This window comes from Periplaneta americana, chromosome 11 (genome assembly GCF_040183065.1).
Source record: "Periplaneta americana isolate PAMFEO1 chromosome 11, P.americana_PAMFEO1_priV1, whole genome shotgun sequence".
In the NCBI taxonomy this organism is placed as follows: Eukaryota; Metazoa; Arthropoda; class Insecta; order Blattodea; family Blattidae; genus Periplaneta; species Periplaneta americana.
In genome coordinates this window covers 101371500-101397432 of record NC_091127.1, presented here as the reverse complement: position 1 = coordinate 101397432, position 25933 = coordinate 101371500, and the positions used below count along the sequence as shown (strand labels likewise).

Here is a 25933-nt window from a genome sequence, read left to right as displayed (position 1 = left end):
GTTGATCTAAGTCGGCGACACAATGATCTGCCAACACTTTACATTGTTAATCTTAGTGACAGGGGCGAGTCCATAAGAGCTGCGGAGCTGCAGCACTCCCTGCTTTAACAGGAAAATAAAAATAATATTTATTTTAACTTGTAGAAGAATTGTTACAGCTTTTATTGGTAAATTGCTTTATATTTCATTTGGCCGGGAATATGTATGCATAATCTTTTTGCGCGTCGACTTTACTGGGATTGACACTGCATTCAAAGTCATCTTGGCATCTGCAGGGTGAGACAGCTCATAGAGAGTGTGTCATGCTAGGTCAGGGGGTAGAGAGGTGAAGGGAAGCAGAGGGAAACGCCGCTGTTTAAAACCCATATTTCGCTGCAGTGGCTTGCAGAGCCAGGCGACAAGGGAAGATCTTTTCTCCCCTCCCACACCGCTATTGTAATGCTGCGTCAAATGGATTCTCTATTCGCTTGAAACTTAATGACAACATTTTTTATTTTCTCTTCACATACTTATTCTTGTAGAATCTTATCGAGTTAATATAACGAAATTAATATTCTCTTTTGCCTTATTATTACGTATAGGCCTATATCCAGCCTCCAGCAGAACTTAATATTTGCCTTAACTCAAAATGATTGCACGAGTAGAATCCTTTTGATATAGCACGTAAAATATGAAAGAGACTTCTTTCTAGTTTTAGAATATTTTTGACCATCAGTATATCTGAGTGTTGCTTTGGTGTGACGTCTTAGTATCGTAAATTAACCAGTGCAAATATGCAAGCATGACTGTGTGTGAATTACAGAATATTAATTTTATTTTTCTCAACTTTCCTTTGCAGAGAAGATTGATGTAATGAAATGAAATTAAATGGTCGTCCGTTACCCGACTTAAATCTTACTCAAGCTTCATCCAGCCGAAATAGTGCATTTGTGTAAAGAAGAATAACAATGAAATTTACACTAAGCATTTGTGGTTACGTGGATATGAACAAAAAAATTCAGTATTTTGTTTTCCTTGCCTCCTCTTCGGTGGTGATACTGCATAGACTAGGAGTGGTGTGACAGATTTAGGACATTTGCCCCTAAAAATTGAAAAGCACGAATCTTCGCAGTCTCGCCTGAAAAATGTTGTTTCATTGGCTATGTTAGGCAAAAGTAATATTTCTGCGCAAATTACCTATGTGAAGCGAACAGAACAAACATTCTCAAACATAATCAAGAAGTGAGAAAAAATCGTGAAATTATTTTAAAAAGTATTGATTTATCAAATTTTGTGGCCAATATGAACTTCCCCTTAGGGAACATGATGAAAAAAACGATTCGAAGAACCCTGGTGTTGCTACAGTTTGTGAGTAATCTAAACGAGCCTCTCAAAAATCATTTGGAACATGCCACTGTTTAACGGTAATTCTAAAACAATTCAGAATGAACTGGTAGATTGCATATTGAGTGTCTGCCGATCTGAAATTCAGACTAAAATCGATGGTATTAGTTTTTTTTTTTTTTTTTAAAGCGATTATGGCAAATGATGCCACAGACAGTCAGGCAGTTTTGGTTTTTCGATATGTAATGCATTTATTTTTGTCTTATACTTATTAGTAATGATATCAAGAAGTGAAATTTGTATGTACCAAAATCTACTGCAGCTCCCCCAATCCACAAGTTCACGAGCCGCCACTGGTTAGTGAGTAGGCTACTGCTACTGTTATGTATTTTTTTCATTGAAACGTACCTTTATCGAATGAAGAAGAAGTCGTACGCATAGGTGTCAACTTTTATGAGGCCGAAAGAGCTACCTACCTACAAGAAAAATTTCACATTTGGGACCAACCCCCCCTCCCACACTATTCTCAAGTAGTAGTAGTAGTAGTAGTAGTAGTAGTAGTAGTAGTAATAATAATAATAATAATAATAATAATAATAATAATAAGGGAGCAAAGGCTAATTGGGATTTCCCGGTCTCTGAGTGGGTCAAAATTTAGCCGGATTTAGGTATAATGTCACTCTTAGGCAATGCTAAAATTTGCCTCCCCCCTCCCCCCAACTTCCACAAACAATTTATGAGCAGTTATTATACAGGTCATGTTTAGTTTAAATTAGTTTAAAATGAAATGTTACAATTCAGAAAACAAATTACTGGAATCAAAATATAAATGTAGCTTACTTTACTTGTGAATTATAAAGATATCCTTCGCACTTTCTTCACAGAGAAAGCAATGATGATGTATCAAAGTCGATTTGATGAACCGTGCGTTTTTTTAAAGTGCTTCATGCCTTTGCTGCAGCAAAATGAGGGTCGAAAAAAAACGTAAGTAGGTCAAATGACTGCAAAATGGTGGACAATTAATATTGGCTTCTATTTCTGCCGTAATAAATTTAACCCTAAAAGAACCAAACATGTTAAATAATTTCGACTTCCATGATAATGACATGGAATTATTATTACTAGACGATTTTGACAATAATAAACGTTGCAAAAGACCAAAACACACATTCCGCCATGATGGATCATGCAGCAAACTCGTAAAGCGAAGTTTTGATTTGCTGCAGCGGCGGTGAAGCAAATGCAATAAAAGAACTGTCTTGCTGCAGCGCTTTACGTCTTGCTTTAAAAAAAAACCGCACGGGAAGCACATCAGACTCGATGCAAAGAAACATGATCAAACTTAGAATAACTCTGAAGTGATGTGGGACCAATCCCTGAAGAAGATGGCAGAGCTAGCCATCGAAAGCTTGGAAGCAAATCTCCAACTCACCTGGCTGGGAACCCGAGAAGAGTTATTCTACATCAAACGCACGACCGTGACAATGCAACTTCCGACTTCCACAAGGTGTTCAAGAACAAACTTCAGGAAAGATTTACCAACAATGTTTTGAAAACAAATTTCACTGTAAAATGAAAATAAAAATAAATGAAGAGAGGGAGAGAAAAAATGCCGCCTCCCTGGAAATTGCCGCCCTAGGCAACTGCCTAGGTTGCCTAGACCTAAATTTGGCACTGCAAAAACCCTGATATAACTGATATTTAACCCTTGCGGTGAAGTCTGAAGGGCCTAATTAGACAAATCCACTCTTCCCACCTCTACACTGGGACTGGGATGTTTTAAGATGCGAAAGAGAGAGTGGTGTGCGGAAAGCAACAGGAAGCTACCGAATTTATCTTCCCCAAGAAAAACTGCAAATATGGCATGATGAGTTTTTCCACGGTAAAAGATTCTGAACATAAACTATTTCCCCATTCAGATGTCTGAGGGCGATGTTGGGGAAGGACACATTCTGAAGCAACACAACAGAGAAAAGGAAAGAAAATTGGGTATTGGAATGTGGAATGTAAGGACTGTTCTGCAAGCAGGTAAGTTGGAACACTTGAAGGAAGAAATAAGAAGAAACAAAGTAGATGTGATGGGAATATCAGAAGTGAGGTGGGAAAATAGTGGTGAGTTGGTAAGTGATGAATTTAGGTTGTTTTATTCAAATAGTGAGTGCAAAGGAAGTCATGTTGTTGGTGTTTACTGGGACTGCGTGTGAAAGATAAAGTGATATCAGTGCATTATGTAGATGACCAGATGATAATGACGAGACTATAAGGGGAAGAAAATAAATTTAGTGCTTACTTACAACTTACAAATGGCTTTTAAGGAACCTGCAGGTTCATTGCTGCCCTCACATAATCCCGCCATTGGTCCCTATCCTGAGCAAGACCAATCCAGTCTCTACCATCACATCCCACCTCCCTCAAATCCATTTTAATATTATCCTCCCATCTACGTCTCGGCCTTCCCAAAGGTCTTTTCCCCTCTGGCTTCCCAACTAATACTCTATATGCATTTATGGATTCGCCCATACGTGCTACATGCCCTGCCCATCTCAAACGTCTGGATTTAATGTTCCTAATTATGTCAGGTGAAGGATACAATGCGTGCAGCTCTGCCTTGTGTAATTTTCTCCATTCTCCGTAACTTCATCCCTCTTAGCCCCAAATATTTTCCTAAGCATTTTATTTTCAAACACCCTTACTCTTTGTTCCTCTCTCAAAGTGAGAGTCCAAGTTTCACAACCATACAGAATAACTGGTAATATAGTAGTACCGGTAGTAGCAAAGTCCTTTCACTCCTCCGGGAAGCATAGGGCCATTGTGAAAGCACGCCATCTTACTCTATTTTTAGCCATAGCTTTGAATTCATTCCAACGCCATCCAAGTTATTCTGCTTCTCTTCTAACGGTGTTACTCCAGGTGACTAGGCCAGGGATGAGACGCTATTAGCTCCCAATCACAGTAGAAGACTCGACCTTGATCGTGGGCGCATAGCGCATCCACTGTAATGTAGACAACAGGGATGTACAGTTGTCAAAAAAAAAAAGTGGCCGCACTTGTGAACAGCAAATATTTTCAAAGTCCACTTCGGGTCGCGGCGATGTTACACGATGCGTGTGCTTGTACAAGCAGTTCCGGAACTATGAAAGTGTTCCATATCTGCGCCTCGTAGACCAGCGGTAGAGTGCTTGTTTAATGATTCAAAGGTTGTGGGTTCGGACCTTCTTCAAGTTTTCATTTTATTTTTTAATCGTTCTTTAGTGATGTAAATGATATTCAAATTATCATTTATATCCAGTTATCGTTCTTTATGGATATCACGTTATTTATATTTTGTTATCGTTCTTTAGAGATATGAATAAAATTCAAGTCATCATTTGTATTCTGTTATCTTTTATAACGATATGAATAATAATAATAATAATTATTATTATTATTATTGTATCTCCAATGGGGGTTAGCCCTATTTTACATATTTATGTTAGGGCTATAGTTTTATACACAAAAAATATAAGCATAAAGAGAAATGGAAAAGAAAATTAAATTAGCTTGCGCGATGTAAACAAAACATAAACAATCCGTAAATTAGGCATTGCGATTGCAAAACATATAACAGTTATCAATTTGAAACATACAAAAACATTAACAACACACATACGTAACACTTCTATAACACACATATGCAGCTTTCTGTACCATACATCATAAATTAATACACAATAGTCACACAAACACAATCAAACTATAATTACGACATTGCGACGACATCAAGCATCCCATAACTGACTCACATACATAACAAATCAAGCATCTGTTGCAACACATACACTTCAACATAGTAACCACACTTTTAAAAGTTACAAATTTGGCTCCAAGAAGAATAAATAGGACACTGTTACTAATTACTATTCTTCTACAATTTCTTAAATACATCTGTAATAAATCTGTGAAATTCCGATATAAATAATATTCACGTTTTTTATATTCTGTTATCGTTCTTTAGCAATATCATTTATATTCTGTTTTCCTTCATTAGCATTATAAAATAATATTCAAGTTATTTATATTGTTATTGTTCTTTCGCAATATAAATAATCTGTATTTTATGTAAGTAATTATTATAACACAAATAACCATCTTTCTTTGTAAAATAGGTTATTTTATTTAGATAATTAAATACGTATTATATAATATCTTATATTAATTAAACAAACCGATATTTATCATTTATATTCTGTTATCGTTCTTTAGTGATAAGTATAAATAATATTCAAGTTATTTATATTGTAATCGTTCTTTAGCGATATTATTATTTATTTTTATTAATAGTTAAAAAATACATAAACTTAATGTTAAAACTGATACATTCACAAATAATGATAATACACAATATTTACACAATTTAATAACAAATTTTCTATCATATAATTATTCAACTTATGTTGGTTTAACTTACACTTACTTCTGGTTTTAGTGCAAGTTTTCACTCTATCACATTTATTTTACACATTCAAAACTTGTTTACATGCTAAGATTGAAATTCTCATTTTTTTTTTATTATTCTATAATAAACAAGTGTATATAAATCGTCCCTGCTGCTATATTCATGTAATTATCTTTTACCACAGTCATATTTATATTTAAATTTCAGTTCCTCGTTTACAGAATACTTAACTATTTCATGTAATAAATATCGCATAGAGGTTAGCAGATGCCGACAATATGAGAACAAACAGAATAGCTGAATCAGTGCATTCTATGTGTGTATGTAGGGCAGTGTGTAACCTCGTGCTTACGCTTGTCAGCAAAATCCTCGACGTAACCTCAATACAGCTGTCAGCTTACTTGTTTAAACACATTATTTGTCAATCTAATTACATGATAACATAAATTCCACTTTAATCAATTCAATCGCATACACTCATTTACATTCATTGCTATTATGTTTCTAATAAATTTATAACTTAGTACCATCCTGTCAAATTTAAAGAATAATATTTACCAATTTATAACGTCTTAATCTTTTTATCACTTTTTATCAGCTATAATAATTTACGCCATTATTACTTAATAAATTCATAAAAGTATTATTTCCAATTTTATTTATTAAAACTTCGACACTAATAAATCTTATTTTTTAAATATATCTATCATTCTTACTTAATTAATTATTAATTTTTCTAATGGCAGGAAAGTTTATTCGTTGTTGCTGCCTATCTCTTAGCGAGTAAATTCTTTCAGTAATTATATCCTTATTCGAATTAGATTGTTCATATCTATTTCTATTAAAGTTCCTATCTGTCATTTTACCTCTGAGCAAATGTTCGTCACCTGCATCCACCTCATCGTTTGATCCAGCAACGCTTCTCCTTACAGTAGACGTTTCACTTCCTCTCAAGCACCACAAACTTCCACCAGACTGTGTCACCAGATCTTCACTTGCGCTGACCTCATTAGTTGCTCCAAAACCGCTCCTTCTTGCTATACATCCACTCAAGCCCCTCGGACTACCCTCCCTGGTAGCCTGTGGTACACCTCCCCTAACAGCATCCTCTCTGGCTCCTTTAACTTCTTCCAAACTAGGTTTTCCTTCTCCACTCTTGTTTCGTCTGTCGGGATTTCTGTTAACATAAGTAGCTTATTAACTCCTTCGCTCCTGTAAGCCCCTCCATTCTCCAATTTGTTATTTCAGATTGCTGAAGCCTATTAGTAGAATTACTTATCTGCTCAGTTCTCTCTACGCTTCTAGATTTTCTATTTCGTGACCCACTTCTTCTTCTGTTTGCGTGATGTGGAGAGGATGATCTATTTCTATCTGTCGCCATTTTCGTATTTCTATTATTTTTGCAGCTGCTCAATACATCCTCAATATTTTTATCTTTGAGGAATTCTAGTCGACTATATTCCCATTTATCTTTATTTTATCATTCACTAAGATTGCTTTTTGAAGCCTTTAAAGCGGGCTTCTTTTAATAATGGTACTAATTTCTTTCGTTTCTCTCTTATTTCTTTCGAGAAGTCATTCTCGATGTAAATCTTAGATCCTTTAAGTTGATTCATGTTAGCCATAATGTGTTCTTTGATGAAATAACTGTTTAATTTCACGACAATTGGTCTATTCTTTCCTCCCCCAACTCTATAAGCATTATTTATTGCGCTTACGTCCAAGTTAAGTCTGAAAAATTTAGTTAATAAGTCTAACACAACGAAACAAGTGTCACTTCCTTTTTCATAATTCTCCTCTTCCACACCATAGAAAACAATGTTATTTCTTCTGCTTTCAATTTCCCATCTTTTCACTATTGTTTTTAACACCACCTGCTCTTGAATGACCTCTTTTAACTTATTTTCCCCTTCATTATACCTATTAACTAGTGTATCTAAGTCATTTGAAACTTTATTTAGTAGAACACTTGCTTTCTGTCTGTCTTCTCTCGTTTCTTTCATATAGTTTATCCATTCTCTTTGAAACACTTCATCACTGTTATCTCTTCCTTCCCTAGAGCCAGGCCCAGGATTTAACTCCACATTTCCAATAATTAAGAGGATTGATAAAACAGCCGCGGTCAGAAATATATTGAATCTATCTATCACTACAGCATTTTCACATTTTGTATGCCTGTGGTAATGCCCTGCATTATAGCCTCCGATCCGCGCTCTGTAGGAAACTAGATCGTCACCCATAACTTCTTCACACACGCTAACCTACTTATAGACACTGTTTACCACTCGACCGCTCTCTACGACTGCACTTTGTGAACTGCTTTAGCGATATAAATAATATAAATTTAATATTAGGTTTGGCAAAATCCAGTTGCATAATACTGGTATTAGTTTTTTCTTTCTGTATTATTACATTATACTATCTTGAACCACAATAAAATGAAAAGGAGTAACGAGGAAGTGAACCTGAGACGTTGACATCTAAATTCCGACGTTCGTCCGCTGAGCTACGAGGCAAAAGTGTGGAAACATTTTCGGAAAAATTGGCCCAATCAAACTCTAAGATTTTCTGATGATTCGTAGAAGCTAGTCCAGGATGCGGGGGGCAAAGGCTAATTGAGATTTCCTGGTCTCTGATCGGGTCAAACATACTGATAGAATTAATATTTAACCCTTGCCATGACTTTTGGTGAAGTCCGGAGGGCCCAATTAGTCAAATCTACTCTCCTCATCTCCACGCTTGGGCCCCCTGGAATTTAATAAGATGCGAAAGAGATAGTGGTGTGTGGAAAGCAACGGGATGTTACTGCATTTAGGCCTATCCTTCCCAAGAAAAACTGCAAACATGAACAAAGGAAGCTTTTAATAGAAGAAGAAGGATCTTCTGCGGACCTCTGGAAAAAGAACTAAGGAAGAGACTAGTGAAGTGCTTTGTGTGGAGTGTGGCATTGTGTGGGGAAGGAACATGGACATTACGACTAAATGAAGAGAAACGAATTGAAGCATTTGAAATGTGGATGTGGAGAAGAACGGTGCGTGTGAAGTGGACAGATAGAATAAGAAATAAAATTGTGTTTGAAAAAGTGAGTGAAGAAAGAATGATGCCGAAACTGATTAGAAAGAGAAAAAGGAATTGGTTGGGTCTCTGGTTGAAAAGAATAATAGACGACATCAGGATATGTGGATCATATGTGGTGACTAAGAGGAAGGCAGAAAATAGGAAAGATTGGAGATTGCTAGGTTTGCAATGAAAGACCTGCCCATGGACAGAACACTTATGTATGTATGTTCAGAATGCCTGGAATATCGTGTCTAAAAACAGTCGCTATTTGCAAAGACTAGTCGATTCCATACCCACTCGACTGCAAGATGATCGAGATAAGAGGAAGATAGACTAAATATTGAATTGTGGCTTTTTGTTTTGTTTTTTGAACGCTTAATTGTTTGAATGTTTTACGGCCGACGCCAGTAAATTTGTTTTGTTTATGCCACGAAAGATATTTTTATTGAGAATAAAATCTTTTTTCTTTCCATTTGCAGCCACAATATCATAATGATAAAGTCATGGCATAATATATTAATGAACCTGATGGTAATTACTAAAATAATCGTAAAAGAGAAAGGAGCCATTATGTATAGTTTGTCTCTCTCAAAAACAGAACAAAAAAGAATATAAAAAGCACGAGGTTGTAGTCGAACGCAGGACCTCATGAATAAGAGGCCTGAACGCTACCATTACGCTGTCGAATGACACACAGAATACTTCAATTATAACTGTAGATATCAGGCAACGTGGTCCAACAACATGTAACATCGCCTGTCTCCGAATTGTAGCGAAGATACCCGAAGGGAACTTTGTTTCAGAAGAGTGGCCACTTTTTCTTTTGACAGCTGTACATGCACATGCAGCGAATAAAGGCAGCAATTATTATAATAACTTGCGTTACTAAATTTCTGGCTATGTAATAGGGCTAATTTTCAGTTTATTTAATATACATGTACATATATAAACAAATCGCAATGAGAAGGGTGTTTTAGGAACAAAAAGAGAAATAGGAAAAGTTAATTGTATGTAAACCATTTTCTTGTTAAAAGCAATTATTTATTATATAAATACTTCACTTCATTGGTTAAAGAGAAACTAATAGGGTCTACCTGTACGACGTGTGTGATCTCTAAGTACTTTTGAGTACCGGTATCTGTTGAAAAAATAATAACGGCAATATTGATTGTATGATTGTGAAAATGTAAACCTTACTCTCCAGTCGTGATTATGTAATGAGTTTTCTTAGAGTAATTTGTGAGATGCACATAACACAAAAAAACAAATCGATTAAATTAAGATATTGAGAGCCATCGTAATTTTTGGGGGTCAATCATTTAAGGGGATATGTATGACTTTTAAAACTTCCACACTTTTCAGCCAAAAATTTGTAAAATTTAAACTATATAAACAGATCTATAATAATATCTGTACAAAATTTGGTGCAATTAGGGCTAATAGTTTTGAAATTATATTTTTAAGTATATTTTATATTGACGTTACTAAAAAAAGCTCCTTGCATCAAAGTTTTCAAAATGTTTAGTTCATATTTGCTCAAAATCTAGAAAATAGTTATTGGAATAAAAGTGAATTGGCTTTTTGAGCCTAATAATAGTATACGTTAAAGTGCAATCAAAGATAAAATATTATTTATAAATTAAAGAAACACATAGTCTAATAAAAGTAAATATCCAGAAACAAGCAACAAATAAAATATCAACAATACATTTAAAATAAAAAAGTAAAAGGAATCTAGATACAATCTACTGACCCAAATGTAAATTAATTTATCTTCGATGTCAATTCCGAAATCAATTTATTTCTCTCTTCTCCTGAATAATGCCTATATTTTTTTTAATGTTGCGTCTCATAATGCCGTTTTATGTTGCTTTTTTTTTGCAAATGATATTTCTTTTACACAAACACTGGACTTCATCACCATGTTCGAAGCTGTATCTTCCACTCTTCCTTGAAACTTTATTGTATGAGCACTTTTGTTCCGTCATGATGCGCTGTGTTCTAAGATCTGTACATCCTTTAGCAATGTTTACAGGTAAAAGAGCTCTGCGCGCGCGTGCTGCGGGCAGAAAATAGCTCTCGCCCACAAATATTAGTCACCATCGCAAGACTGCTCTAGGTCTACCAATTTTCCTGTTTGTCCCATGTGGATTCCATTAAAGCTGTCCTAGCGATATTACCCTCTTCTCTCCGCAACACATGCCCAATCCATCTCCACTTCCTATACTTGATCTCTTTCCATATTTCTTGCTGACCAGTAATTTTAAGGAGATTTTTATTTGAGATGGTCTTAGGCCACCATATTCCCATTATGATCCTCAGACATCTATTCATGAATACTTGTCATTTATTTTTAATTGTATATGTTTCTTTCCAAGTTTCACACCCATATAAACCGGTAATATAACTGTTTTATAAATTCTAACTTTCAGATTTTTTGACAGCAGAATAGATGACAAAAGCTTTTCAACCGAATAATAACAGACATTTCTCATATTTATTCTGGGTTTAATTTCCTCCTGAGCCTCATTTATATTTGTTACCGGTACTGTTGCTCCAAGATATTTAAATTTTTCTACCTCTTCGTAGGATAAATCTCTAATTTTTATGTTTCCATTTCGTATAATAGTCTGGTCACGAGACATAATCATATACTTTATCTTTTTGGGATTTACTTTCAAGCCTATCGCTTTACTTGCTTCAAGTAAAATTTCCGTGTTTTATCTAATCGTTTGTGGATTTTCTCCTAACATATTCATGTCATCTGCATAGACAAGAAGTTGATGTAACCCATTCAATTCCATACTCTGTCTGTTATCCTGAACTTTCCTAATTGCGTATTCTAGAGCAAAGTTAAAAAGTAAAGGTGATACTGCATCTTCTTGCTTTAGACTGCAGTGAATTGGCTAGTGCAAGTTTATATGCCACGTATGTGGATTAGAAACGAGGAAATAGAACAAAGCTACGACAAGATAAAAGTGATAGTTGAGAAGGAGAAGAAGGGAGTATGTGTAATCCTAATGGGCAACTGGAATGCAGTTGTATGAGGAGGACAAGATGGAAGAACAGTTGGAATTGGGAAAAAGAAATGATAGAGAAGAATCTTTGGTGAATTTCTGTAAAAGAAATACAGTGATTGTTGGAAATACATTACTCCAACAACATAAATGAAGAAGATACACATAGAAATGCTCAAGGGAAGAAAGCAGATATCAGATAGGCTATTATACTGGTACAGGAAAGTTTCCAAAATTGCTTAAAAATGCAAAGACTCTACTAGAAGACCATATCCTGTTGATAGGCGAAGTAGATATTCGTCTGAAGAAGATAAGAGGAAAACAGGTGACGAAGAAATTGAACATGGAAAAACTGAAGAACGAAGAGGACAAGAAACTTTGAAGTAAATTTCAAGAGAAAACCGCTACATTAGAATCCACACCTGAGAATAGTAATGAGTACTGGACTCATTTAAAAAGTTGTATACAGACAACAGCAAAAGAAACAATAGGATACACAGAAGGTGTGAGAATTAAGAAACCTTGGGTCACAGGGAAAATGTTGGAAAAGATGGAGGGGAGGAGAAAATGGAAAAACATCAACGCAAAAAAGGTAGAAGCAACTTCCATACAGGAAACTAAACAATGAACTAAGAAGAGAAACTGATGAAACAAAAGAAGTCTGGATGAAAGATAAATGTGAAGAAACAGAGGATCTAGAGAGAAAAGGAAGATATGATTTAATGTACCTCAAAGTAAAATGTTTGGACTTCACAAATAAGAACAGGAAATCCTTGTGATTGATAGAGGATGACATCGGAAATGAAATAGCAGACAAACAAGGAATGCTAAATAGATGGACGAAATACATATGTAGAAGAGTTATATGAAACAAGGAATCGTCCAGATGACTTAGCTATTCTATAGAAGACGAAGAAGCCATATCAAAAGACGAAAAAGGATTTTCTATTTTAAGGGAAGAAGTTAAACTAGCGCTTAAGGAAATGAAGAATGGGAAAGCAACAGGAGTTGATGGAATCCCCATTGAATTAGTGAACTGGCTTTCTGTGCTCGAGATTGCGAGTTCCATCCTGGCCCAGGTCGATGGCATTTAAGTGTGCTTAAATACGACAGGCTAAAATTCTGGCACACCGGCGACAATGATATAACCTCGGTAGTTGCGAGTGTCGTTAAATAAAACGTATATATATATATATATATTGAATTATTGAAATGATTGAGTGAAGACAAAAAGTAAATTCTATCATTATGCAACGAAAGATATGAGAAAGGCAAATGACCTGAAGATTTTACAGAGATTCCAATACCGAAGAAATGTAATGAGTTCAGGACTATCAGCCTAATATCGCACTTGACGAAGACTCTCTTGTGAATACTGAATCGACGTTTATATTCTAAGATGAAAGAACAGTTGGAAGAAGAGCAGTTTGCCTTCAGGAAGGGAAAAGGTACGAGTGTTGCAATTGGATTGGTACGAACCATTGGCGAAAGATACCTGGAGAAGAATAAAGAAGTGTATGTAGTCTTTGTGGGCCTAGAAAAGACTTTTGACAGAGTGGATTGGAATAAATTGATGGGGATCCAAAAGAAAATAGGTGTGGATTGGAGAGAGAAGAAGTCTGTTCAGTAGTCTTTATATGAAACGAGTCAAAGTCAGAAAATAGGTGTGGATTGAAAAGAGAGAAGACTGTTCAGTAGTCTTAAAGTCAGAATGGAGAAGAAATGTCAGAAGGAAGTGAAAGAGCGAGAGAAGTACACCAAGGATGCCCTTTATCACCTACTCTGTTCAACATCTACTTGGAGGATTTAGTAAAGAACTGTTTTGAGGACATGGGAGGAAGAAGAATAAAGTGCATAAGATTTCCTGATGATACAGCGTTGTTAGCAGAAGAGGAGATGATACTAAAGGATATGCTAAATGACAGCTATGAGCAGTATGAGATGAAGATAAATGCAAATAAGACGAAGACTATGGTCATAGGAAGAAAAATACAGAAGATACACTTAAACTTACGAATTCTAATTGAGGCAGTAGAGCCCATGGATAACTTCAAATATCTATTTGGGATGTACTATAGGCAGTAACATGAGCTGCTGTCAGGAAGTCAAAAAGGGAATAGTAATGGCCAAGAAAGCTTTTAGTAGAAAAAAGAACATCTTCTGCGGACCTCTGGAAAAAGAACTAAGGAAGAGACTAGTGAAATGCTTTGTATGGAGTGTGGCATTGTATGGGCTAGAAACATGGACATTACGATGAAGTGAAGAGAAGTGAATAGAAGAATTTGAAATGTGGATATGGCAAGAATGGAATGTGTGAAGTGGACAGACAGAATAAGAAATGAACCTGTGTTGGAAAGAGTTAGTGAAGAAAGAATGATGCTGAAACTGATCAGTAGGCTGCGGATTTTGCATATTTGCATGTTCTTTTCCTTAAACTTGACAATATGCAGACAAAACATAAACATCTTTCTCGTTGTTTGGAATTAGTAGGGTTGCCAGATGTCCCGATTTGAAGGGGCATGTCCCAATTTTCATATAAAATCCTGAGTTATGCTTCGATTGGAGGCAGGACGCAAAAAAATCCCTTCTTCAGAAAATTAGCATCACTTTTATAATTTTATCATTACCTAGTAATTATTTTCTTCTAGACTTATATAATTACATTAAATTTAAATCAATTTTCTCAACAATGTAGGATTTCATATAAGAGAAATGAATATTTTGGAAAGTGTAAGGTTTCAGACAGCCAATTCAGTGTGAATACGATATTTCTAAACATTTAGAAAGAAATGTTCATTAGAAATGCATGGCACAGAGAAGGGAAGAAAGCTTTTTGAAAATGTTAAAGTCAGTGGAAAATATGTACCGGTATATAAGCTCTGAAAGTATATACTATATGTTAGATCAGGCCTGCACAAGGTTTGTGCTCTCCTAGCCGGCTCACAGCTCATGAGCAGAATGCAGGTATTAGCTGCGCTCTGTATAGGGTGGACTGGAAGAAGTGGTGATCTCATACAAAATATACGGTACACAAAAGGAAGTACTATTACGAGGTTCATGAAATGAATTCCCGTTCAGTGTTTGAAAAACTATCTTGGACTTATTAATTAATACAGAAATATTTATTTTACAGAAATAATAGAAATGTTATACCTACTTAAATGTACAATATCATTTTGTTATATTTTTATTTATCATTGCATGAAAACGAGGTTTTATGCTGTTGGCATCTGAAAGGAACAGTAGCCTACTGATCGTAATGAAATATCAGTTACAGATGTTCGATGCCTGCCTTTATTAATGTTGATTATAGAAAAAGATGCTCACAAATATAAATGTTGAGCCAAACATAGCAATCATTTTCACAGCCAGCCTGTGTAGTCGTGGATATTATTGCTAATGTTTAGTATTGTAAAACTCAACCAGGCTAGAAGTATTATTCAAACGATCTTTAGCCCATAGGTCATATTGAAGATAAATAAGTCCGAGCTGTAAATCGTTAAGTGTTATGTTTTATTTAACGAAGCTCGCAACTGCCGAGGTTATATGAGCACACATAAATGCAATCGACCTGGCCCGGAATCGAACCCGCAACCTCGGGAATAGAAGGCCAGCGCTATACCAACTGCGCCAACCAGGTCCACCTGTAACTTATATGACATTGTTTCAACTGGTGTTGAAGGAATTTATTATGATAACTTTAAACTTCTTTCCAATTAAGACAAGACTTTTAGTAGGTTATTTTACGACGCTTTATCAACAGCTTATGTTATTTAGCGTCTGAATGAGGAGAAGGTGATAATGCCAGTGAAATGAGTCCGGGGTCCAACACCGAACGTTACTCAGCGTTTGCTCATACTGGGTTGAGAGAAAACCCCGGAAAAACCTCAACCAGGTAACTTGTCCTGACCGAAAAAATCGAACCCTGGCCACCTGGTTTCGCGGCTAGACTCGCTAACCGTTAGTCCACAGGTGTGGACCTTAAGACAAGATCTTGGAACCTAGAATTAAATTCATTTTGAATTTCAATTAATATTTGCACATAATCGTTTAACATGGCTTCATCACGAGCAGTTTCTATCACTCGAAAGTAAGCCATATTACCTCCCGAAACTGACTTACGAAAAGTGTAAGTTTACGACTGAAATCCCGTAATTTATTCAACATATCAACACTGAGCTGGCCTTTTCCCTGAAGAGAGATATTTAAATTGTTGAAGATTAATATCTTTATTATCTTTATGTTTGGACTCGTAATGACGCATTATGTTACGTTTCTTTCTACCTTTCAAAATGTTTTGGCATAATAAAGCACTGAGTATTTACTCCAGCAGCTATGAAAAAATAAGCATTTTCCCATGCAACATTGAAAGCATTTTCCTGATCACCACTTTTCCGTCTTTTAGATTTCTTCATACTGTACTGTAGCAGTAGGTAAGCAACGTGAAACAGTTACTGTGAATACACACTGCACTCCACTAGATAGCTGAGTGGTCGTTTCCCTCTGCTCTACCTATAGCAAGTCTATGTCATTCTGACGTATCTTCCTCTCCGATTCTGCGAGCGGTAAACACAGCTCTCCCGCTCCGAAGGAGCGCACTTGCTTGTTGAGTGCTGTTTGTGCAGGTATGTGTTAGATGATGGGTTTGGAGTAGTAATATGCCAAGTCACGAAATAAATATGAATTTAGGTACGAATAAATTTTGTCATTTTATTCAGTTAATAACCATTAAAATTTAAATATTTTGTCACATGTGATGCCATCCTTTGGAATTTGTGCTTTACAATTAATAATAAACAGCTGGGGAAATCTGTGAACAGAAATACTATTAGACCTAAGTCGTTAAATTAGTAATTTGTTGTAACATATTATTGCCACAAGCCCTTCGGAAAGACGCCAGAGAAATGCGATGTAACTTAGGCCTTCAGGCAAATAAATATTGCTTTATATGTACTTGGAAACCTGTGCCTAGAATATGTTTCTTTTATTAAAATTTTAATTTCGAGATTCATATTAGTACCTTCAACTGCATATAAAGGGATAGTTTTTTTTTTTTTTTTTGTACAATCATGAAAATGTCAACTCTTCCCATACTCATATCATCCTTCATTTAAGACTAAACATAAGTATTATATATGATGGAAAAAGGATGTCCCTCCTTGGTAGATCTAAAATCTGGCAACCTTGAATTAGTATGCAGAATTTTATTGCACATATTTGAGCATATCTGCAATGTTATGGTATGTTTATACTTTTAGAGCATATATTTACATATTTATACTAACTTAATACAGAAATAAATATTTTATTCTGTAAAAATATGAACTGCGAGAAAACAATAGCCTCTTTCCCCATCTCACTCGACAATGTTTCAGCGGCGGATTTTCAGGAGAGGCAAGGGAGGCCGAGCCTCCCCTAATATTTTACCAGAACACAATATGGCAGTAATAATTTCAGCTGAATTAAGATCGCGGACAAGTTACAGCAAATGATGAACATTTTTCCTTCTATATTAATTTTAATATTCACTACGACTAAGATGTAAGTTACGTAAAGTCGACCACATCCAATTGGTGATGCCCACTCGCTATACTGTAGATAATACAAATAATTCGTACTGAAAAATAACAGATAGCGCTGTAACCTGTATAGTTGACATCTAGCAGTCTGCAGTGTCTATGCGAGAGCGGGAGAGAGGAGTCAGCTACATGACGCTACTCCCCGGTAACCATGACAACAGCAGTTCAACCAATAAGATAGCTGGTTAGAAGAGTGTTTAAACTTGACTAGAACGCGCGAGGGGAGCCGATTTGGAGACGTCCTACCCACGCTGACAACTGTACTGCTTATAGTCATGGCTGGTTTCGGCTGTGTTAGGAAGATCTCTCTCTTTCTCTCTTCTTGGTTTTAGAAAATTGAGTCACGTGTTGTTAGTTTTCTCTCCCTGCGTAAAGGTTTTCATTTACGTTGTTAGATTTTCTCTTGTTTGCGGGTGTTCTTCTTGTTTTATTCTTTTGTGTTACGAAATGTATTTACTTATACAGTATTTTAAATATATTGAGAGTTTAGAAACAAATGCAGATTTGTCTCTAGCTTCTTCTAGTAGCAGTTATTCAGTATGTTGTGACCTATTTGATCGGTTTGTGAAGAAAGAGGAACGTCGAGTTAATTTGCTGTAAAATTAGACTATGTAATAGTAATGAACAAGCCCCGGATTCTTAGGTTCGAATCAATTCTGTTGCAATCTCGGTACTCTCGAAATATTGCTTTTCTTATTCGTAACATTCTTAAATTCAATATGACCTAAAAGACCTAATTCGTAGGTTAGGACTTAGAGTGTCCTAAAGAGAGGCAATCTTTACCAACCGTTGTAATATATTAACAGTGTGTTGTTTATTTTTATTCTTTTCCCTTAAAATCATATAAATTCCTAAACATAAGATTTAAAATCCTAAAACATAAATTGGAAAACCTAATTTTAATTTCTTAAAATCTATAAATTCTGCACTTGGTAATGAGGTACGTCACAGGCCTTATATTTTTATATGCTCAACATTCACGTCTTGGACCTCCTCAACTTTCAAACCCACCGTCCGCTACTGCAATGTCTACTTCATTAGCACAGACTACATTGTTAAGCAGTACTTTGCGCACTCGTTTTTCTTTTGCCTCGTTAAAACAATCGCGAGCTGACAGTTTCCTTTCAACAATAGAATGAATTGGTTTATATTTTAACAGCAGAATTCAAACTGACTGCCAACGTTCCATGCATTTATTCGGTTCGTGTGTTTCATGGTGGTTTGCAGTGTTGCCAGGTTGAGGTATTTATCCCTCAGCGTAGGGATTTCTTGGTTGAAAAGGGATTGAAGAATTTTTTGACAGAATGACAGAAAATGTAGGGATTTTCACACCTTTCCAATTTTAGAACAGATGCATTATAGGTACACCCAGTTATATATCTCCTAAAAAAAAAAAAAAAGGTCAACGGAAGTAGCAGTTCAATAAATGAAACTATCGACATTCAACTATCGATACCTGTTGTTTGAATAATATTGAGCACGGCCATGTATTGAGAAACAAAGTTTGTTTGCATGTCATCATGGTGGGTATTTCAAATGCTACAAACATAATTTGTAATATCAAAGTGAAATTGAGAAAAAAACTTCCTTCAGGGTTAAATTGCAAGGCAAAGAATGGTAATTATGGAGTTATAATTCGAATGTGTTTAATTTTCGTGTGTTCAAACAAAGATATGTTGTATTCGTTTTTATGTGATTTATGTTTAATTATATATGCAATGTTTTGTAAACAATGCTATACAGAAATGAGTTTGAAGAAGCACTGAGATAAATGTGACAGATTAATGTGGAGACACATTCACAGAATTCAAGGGAAACGATGTGGAAAAATGAAATCAATTCGTTGTGGATCATGGTTCTCACAAAGTAAATTGACATTTCAAGAAATATTGCTATTAACATATTACATTTTAAATGGTTGCAGTAATGCACAAATAGAAAAGAATACTTCTTTAGTGACCATACAATAACAGATTGGAGACAATTTGTTAATGAGGTAATAGTAGAATACATTGAAGAAAATAGTGACAAAATAGGAGGGCTTGGAAAAATTGTTGAGATCGACGAAAGTAAATTTGGAAAAAGAAAGTATAATCGAGGCCATTTCGTCGAAGGACAGTGGATTTTCGGCAGAGTAGAAAGGAAAAGTGGCAACTGCTTTTTAGTAGCAGTAGATAATAGAAGCGAAAAAACCCTTATTGAGATAATAAAAGAGTGGATATTACCACAGACGACAATAATATCAGATTGCTGGAAGGGGTACTCAAACTTAAGTAATTATGGTTTCCAGCATCTTACCGTAAATCACACAATTGAATTCAGAAATCAGGAAACGGAAGCGCACACTAATACCATTGAGAGCACATGGAGACATGTTAAGGCCTCATTACCAGCATATAACAGACAAAGAAAGTTTGTGAACTACCTTGCTCAATACATGTTCAAGAAATTATTGAAAAGTAAGGGAGAAGATATAACAACAAATATTTTGAAATTGTTGCAAAAATAGATTTTAGCAAAACATAAATGCTATTCATTTGATGTTAATCATTACATAACATGAAAGATTACATGATAGAATAAAGAAAGTTAGAACTATTGATTTCTATTCATTTACTATTATGTTGTTAAAAAGTGTAGAGATATATTATGTAGGTCTACAAAAATGGTTATCACGAGAACAACCAAAGCAAACTTTGATACAAAATGGTCTGTAGAATATCAGGGTACAAAATGGTCTGCGCACACTACACTTTAGAATACAGTGCTCAGTCGATAAAGGAGAAAGCCAATGTTTACCTACATAGATATAACTCATATAACACACGGAGAAAATCCCATACAATTGGCAAGCATCATGTTAAGGTAAAGCATGAAAGTCAAGGAATATTACGGGCATTAAAAAATCGATCATATGGGAATGGGCATTTAAAAGTTGTTAATTCATTAAAAAAGTTGAACTGATACAACGTTAATAGAAATTAATTTTATTTCCTAGAATATCTATAAAATACAATAATAAATAAATAAATCAATCAACAAATAAATAAGTACACAAATAAGTGACTAGCTAGATAAATAAATAAATATGAAAAAATAAATAAATTAATTAATAAATAAATAAATAATTATTACCTTAAACTCTCCAGCAATATCTTTAATATCTGCGCCTCTTTCAAGGGGCTGAATAATATTTACTTTGTGAAAAATATTCACATGTGAACGTGATTGTGACACAATGCCTTGTCGGTATGCAGAGGCTTGGGAATCTTGTCACAACTACAGACTACGTTGTACAGACTCAGAAACAAAATTTGGGCCACCTGAATTTTGTTTCTGGGTCTGTACTGTTATGTTCCTTTCTTTAGACCCAAACATATTCTACTAAATCGATGGAGCAGTGTACCAGCATAAATACTAATACAGAAATTCTATGTCACTTAAAGTAATTAAAAACACACATGGTTTGCATTGATGGTATATGGAAAAATAAGTAATACATAAACAAGATGTTCCTTGAAACCAAAAAAAAAGTAATGCAATAATGCAATAACGACGTGAGTACTTACGAGGTGTTCAGAAGTATTGTTCAACACCAAAACCAATACTGGATTAGGGCTCGCTCTGCCGAGAGTATGTTTAGACCACGGAATAAAGAAAGCCTCCCCCACCCCCAAAAGAAGATATGTAGTAAAGACGTGGTAGTAAACATTTTCCTTGTTTACTAGATAAACAGCAATTTGTTTTGATTGAATTTCAAAAATAAATTTCTTGTGAATTTCAATAATAAATTTCTTGAATATATTGAAATATTAGATTTTAATACTAGGAGGCAGGCCTACAATGGTCCTTATTTTCTCCATAATTAATTTATTATATGTTTGTTCTTAGGTGCTTCATTTACTGAATCCAGAAGATTCGGCCTGTATTAATTCAGCAATATTGGCAGCAGATGATGTAGGAATTCAAAGTGAACTTTCGTACATAGGTGCACACATCAAGACACTTCCTGAAACCATGACCATACTTGAGGAACGTGGTCTTCATAAGCTGAGTGTTGCAGTGAGTTTGTTGAACACTGTCACAACATCTTTCAACAAATTACCAGGGTCAATGGGGATAATTCTAACAGAGAAGGTGAAGAAAATTGAGGAACGAAATCCAGGTTTGGAAACAGTGAAAAAGATAAGTGGAATTCTACAAGGTGAGCCCCAGACTGTTCAGAATTACACACCTAAAGAAATAGCAGCTTTTAAGTATTGTCCTCTAAATTCATGTGAAGTTGAAAGAACATTCTCTGTTTATAAGAACATGCTTGCTGATAACCGAAAGAGATTTACATCTGAAAATTTGGAGAAGTATATTGTAATCTGTTGTAATACCAATAAGCAATGAAGTTTAATGTTAATGCAAATTTACATCCTCCAATATATGGACAGGGCTGCCGACAGGATTTTTGGGCCTCTGTGCAACATTGTGCTCAGCCCCATTGAAAAAAAAAAGTTAAAAGTGACAAGTTACCAATTATTCTGACCATAATAATTATTTGCAAAATAAATAAAAAGATAACCCCATACACATATACGAATCTAAAAATATACACTTTTGTTATACATTGAAAACTTCTAGCAAAACTTCACATTAGCACAATAATATTTTGTAGTCATCACGCTTCTTTTTCAGTAGGACCTACATAGTATATTTCGTGACGAAACTTTCGTCTTTTCGTTGTCGTTTGTTTCGTTTGGTTTTCATAAAACACTATTCTTAAACAGCTGTAATTTCTGACTTGTAGGCCAGCATCAACAAACAACTCTCCTTGACTTCACTGATGCAAAATCATCAATTATATCATCCAAATTTAAAGACCTAGCAAGATCGTTCTCCAGACTAAGGAGGCCGAGGTTACTCAGTCTTTCTTGACACATTGTTACTCTGAATACATTTTTATTTCCTTCATTTTGTTTGAAGTTGGTGTGAAATTGAGCGTTGCTAGTGAAGGTGCAGCAGAAAATAAACCAATCTCAAGCCCTTCTTTTCAGGTTGATGGTTGATGGTTGTGACTGTTTAGAAAAAAATGCTTGAATCAGAACAAGCAAACAATAGTAAAAATGATGTGTTAATATGTGCAAGTGAAACAAATTTACACACACCAGTTCCTAACTCTGAGTCATGGCAAGTAACATGCGACCTTGGAAAACTAAAAAGTGGCAGACAGACTGTAAGTGTCATTGAATGTGTTGTTCGAAAAAGTACCCCCAACTTGCCTAATAACCTTCTAAGTGACGGAACAAAAGCCTTTGCAGTATTATTTTCAAAACTCAAGAATGAAGAATGTGTTCCCAAAGACTGGCTAGTGTGGAGTGAAACAAATCAGTCACTGTAGTATTTTCCCTGATTTGTTTCACTCCACACTAGCCAGTCTCTGGGAACACATTCTCCATTCTTGAGTTTTGAAAATAGTGTAATACTGTTTTTGGAAAGGCTCTTGTTTTCGAACAACACATTCAGTGACACAATTTTTCTGCTACTTTTTAGTTTTCCAAGGTCGCTCAATTTCACACCAACGTCAAACAAAGTTCTACTCCCTTTCTTAATATCCTCCAATTTTTCTGTCTCTCCTTGCACTTCTCAGCTCCCGACTTATGCTTTACTTGTCCATTGTCCACTGGTAACACTAATGAGCAAAATTTACTAGAAAAATGACAATGAAAAGACGTAGGCCCTACTGAAAAGGAAACGCAATCCTCCAGCCTGGATTTGGGAGAGTCCACTAACATATTGCGGTGGGCCGGCAGGGGTTGGTAGTTAAGAGGACAAGCCAATTGAACGTGTTCAGTACAAGTGACAGAAACATATTTCAGGCAAATCACAGAGCCCTCAATTGTTGCCGATGAAACCGATATTCTATTATATAAAAGTTAAACATTTACATAATGAAGTGATAATTTATATTAATTCTACTATTGTTTGCAATGTTCTTACAAAATTTTATAGTACTGGTATGTATCCGTGATAATAAAAAGTAATCAGATTCACTTAATCTGACGGGCCCTTACTGCTCACTGGTCCATATGCACTTACCCCCTTTGCCCCCCCTTCTTCGGCGGCCCTGTATATGGACGAAACTTACTGAGTCATTACTTTATTGTTGTGAAATAAAATACTTTTGACTGTATATTTTTAAGTTTTAATGCATAATTTCTTAATTTTTTTAGCATATTTCATGCATATTTTCACGATTTTTAGTGCATATAAATCCCCAGCCTTCTGATCAGGAAGAGGAAAAGGAATTGGTTGGGGCACTGACTGAGAAGAAACTGCCTACTGAAGGATGCACTGGAGTTCGGGGCAGAAGAAGATATCAGATGTTAGACATTAAGATATATGGCTCATATGAGGAGACAAAGAGGAAGGCAGAAAATAGAAAAGATTGGAGAAAGTTGGGTTTGCAGTGAAAGACCTGCCCTTGGGCAGAACACTGAATGAATGAAATAATAATAATAATAATAATAATAATAATAATAATAATAAGTTAGGCTTATATCCTACTGAGGGTTACCACCCATCCTGATTTTGTCGTGACACTCCTGATTTCAGAGAAAATGTCACACATCCCGACATGGCTGTGTGGGGATGGTAAAATGTCGCTACTTTTTTATTTTTTAATGGTTAATTTGAATGTTATTATTGTTTTCTGAAATATAGTAATTATTATTATTTTAAGAAGTTTGAATCACTTTCTGTTAATAACTTTGGCAACACTGCACTGCTATGTAGTAACTTTTTAGCAATATTGAAAATTGAAATGAGTGTCATTGTTGCTTTGGTTACTTTTTGGTGTAGTCGATAATAAGTAACAATTTTTGTTTAGATTTATAGTAGACCTACAATGTTGAACAAATTAACCGCCACTGTGGTCTAGAGCACTGGACTTATAATCCTGTGGATGCAGGTGTACTTCCGATTTATAACTTGCATTGAGCAAGTTCGTGGTCCAGGTAATGCAGGGGTTTTCTCCGGGAACTCCGGTTCCCATGTGGCATCCCAACAAATCTCCATAATCATTAAATTTCATCTCATCGCGGGTGTAGCATAGACCAACCTCCTCTGGTGCATCCTGTACAATGACTCTGTCGGTAAATTTTATTGGTCTACATCAGTGGTTCTCAAACTTTCCTAAGGCACGACCCACATTTGGACGAGATTTCTATACGCGACCCACACTACTTAACTAGTAGGGTACTTAACCCCATTCGAAAAATAAAAATCCCTGTCAAATCGAAAACAATGATTAATATTACTCAAAATTAGTGGATACCACCCAAAGAACGACCAAAATATAAGAATAGAATGAAGCAATGACACGAAATATTACGAGAACATCATTTATAGTGGTATTCCACTTTGCTAATGTTTTGGAACACTTGATATTTTGAATAGTAGTTTGCAAGACCAAGATATTAGCATTTTACAGCTCAGGATAAAATCAATTTAGAAAGAAACTTGATTTCTGGTCAGAAGGAATATAATGTATTCCAGTGCATTAAAGAACTCGTAGAAAATTTGACTGTGTATGATAAGACAAATACAGAATTTTTATAAGACAAAAGGAATATAATGTATTCCAGTGCATTAAAGAACTCGTAGAAAATTGTATGATAAGACAAATACAGAATTTTGATAAGACAAAAGGAATATAATGTATTCCAGTGCATTAAAGAACTCGTAGAAAATTTAAATGTGTATGATAAGACAAATACAGAATTTTGTTTTTGCGAACATGCAATTAAGTTTGCACAATTCTAACCAAACAGTTTTTGTAGTATTTTCCTAAAGACACTCAAAACCAGTGGTACTCACTAGAAATTTGAGAGTCAAAAGTGAGAAACAGTAATTAGCCGAGAGTCACAATGCATTTCACTTTTTCACTGTATTTGAAACCTTACGATTTTTAATTATTAAATTATTTAGCCTACTAAAATAATTATTATTCTTCTTCTATTATTATTATTATTATTATTATTATTATTATTATTATTATTATTATTATTATTATTATTATTTGGCCAATGGCTGTTGTCCAGTACATATATAAATAAATAAATAAATAATTTATTATTATTATTTTATTATTATTATTATTATTATTATTATTATTATTATTATTATTATTATTATTATTATTATTATTATTTAAACAAAAAATAACCGAACTAACACATATTACTGGTATTTTTAAGTTGAAGGACTGACTCTGCTACTCTTGTGCAAAATCATATGAATACGAGCAGGTTGATTTGTTGTTTTATTTCACCTGTAATCTGTTTTCTATATGGAAATTTAGAAAATAAAGCTAGAAGAAATTTTTTAATAAATCTTCTCATTTGTAAATGGCTTAATTTCTGCTACATGGTACGATGCTTTTGTTAATTCGTCATGTACAGTGGAATACATTACTTTCTGTTCAGATATTACGAACATTTTTAACATTTTGAGTTTTTCTAACCTTGATTGAG

At 34.9% G+C, this 25933-nt stretch overlaps 1 protein-coding gene across 2 annotated transcripts in view; it reads left to right on the top strand.

Moving 5' to 3' along the window:
• Positions 1-25494, top strand: part of LOC138709215 (uncharacterized) — a 98150-nt gene extending 72656 nt beyond the window's left edge. Inside the window, exons 2-3 of one of the 2 annotated variants that reach the window (XM_069839804.1) lie at positions 21306-21618; positions 23664-25494. In XM_069839804.1, coding sequence (XP_069695905.1) covers positions 21306-21618; positions 23664-23872 — 522 coding nt within the window. In that variant the 3' untranslated portion in view covers positions 23873-25494. Of the gene's footprint in view, positions 1-21305; positions 22786-23663 lie in introns of those variants that run through there. The other variant, XR_011334882.1, reaches the window with a different exon arrangement.
• The last annotated feature ends 439 nt before the right edge of the window (positions 25495-25933 follow it).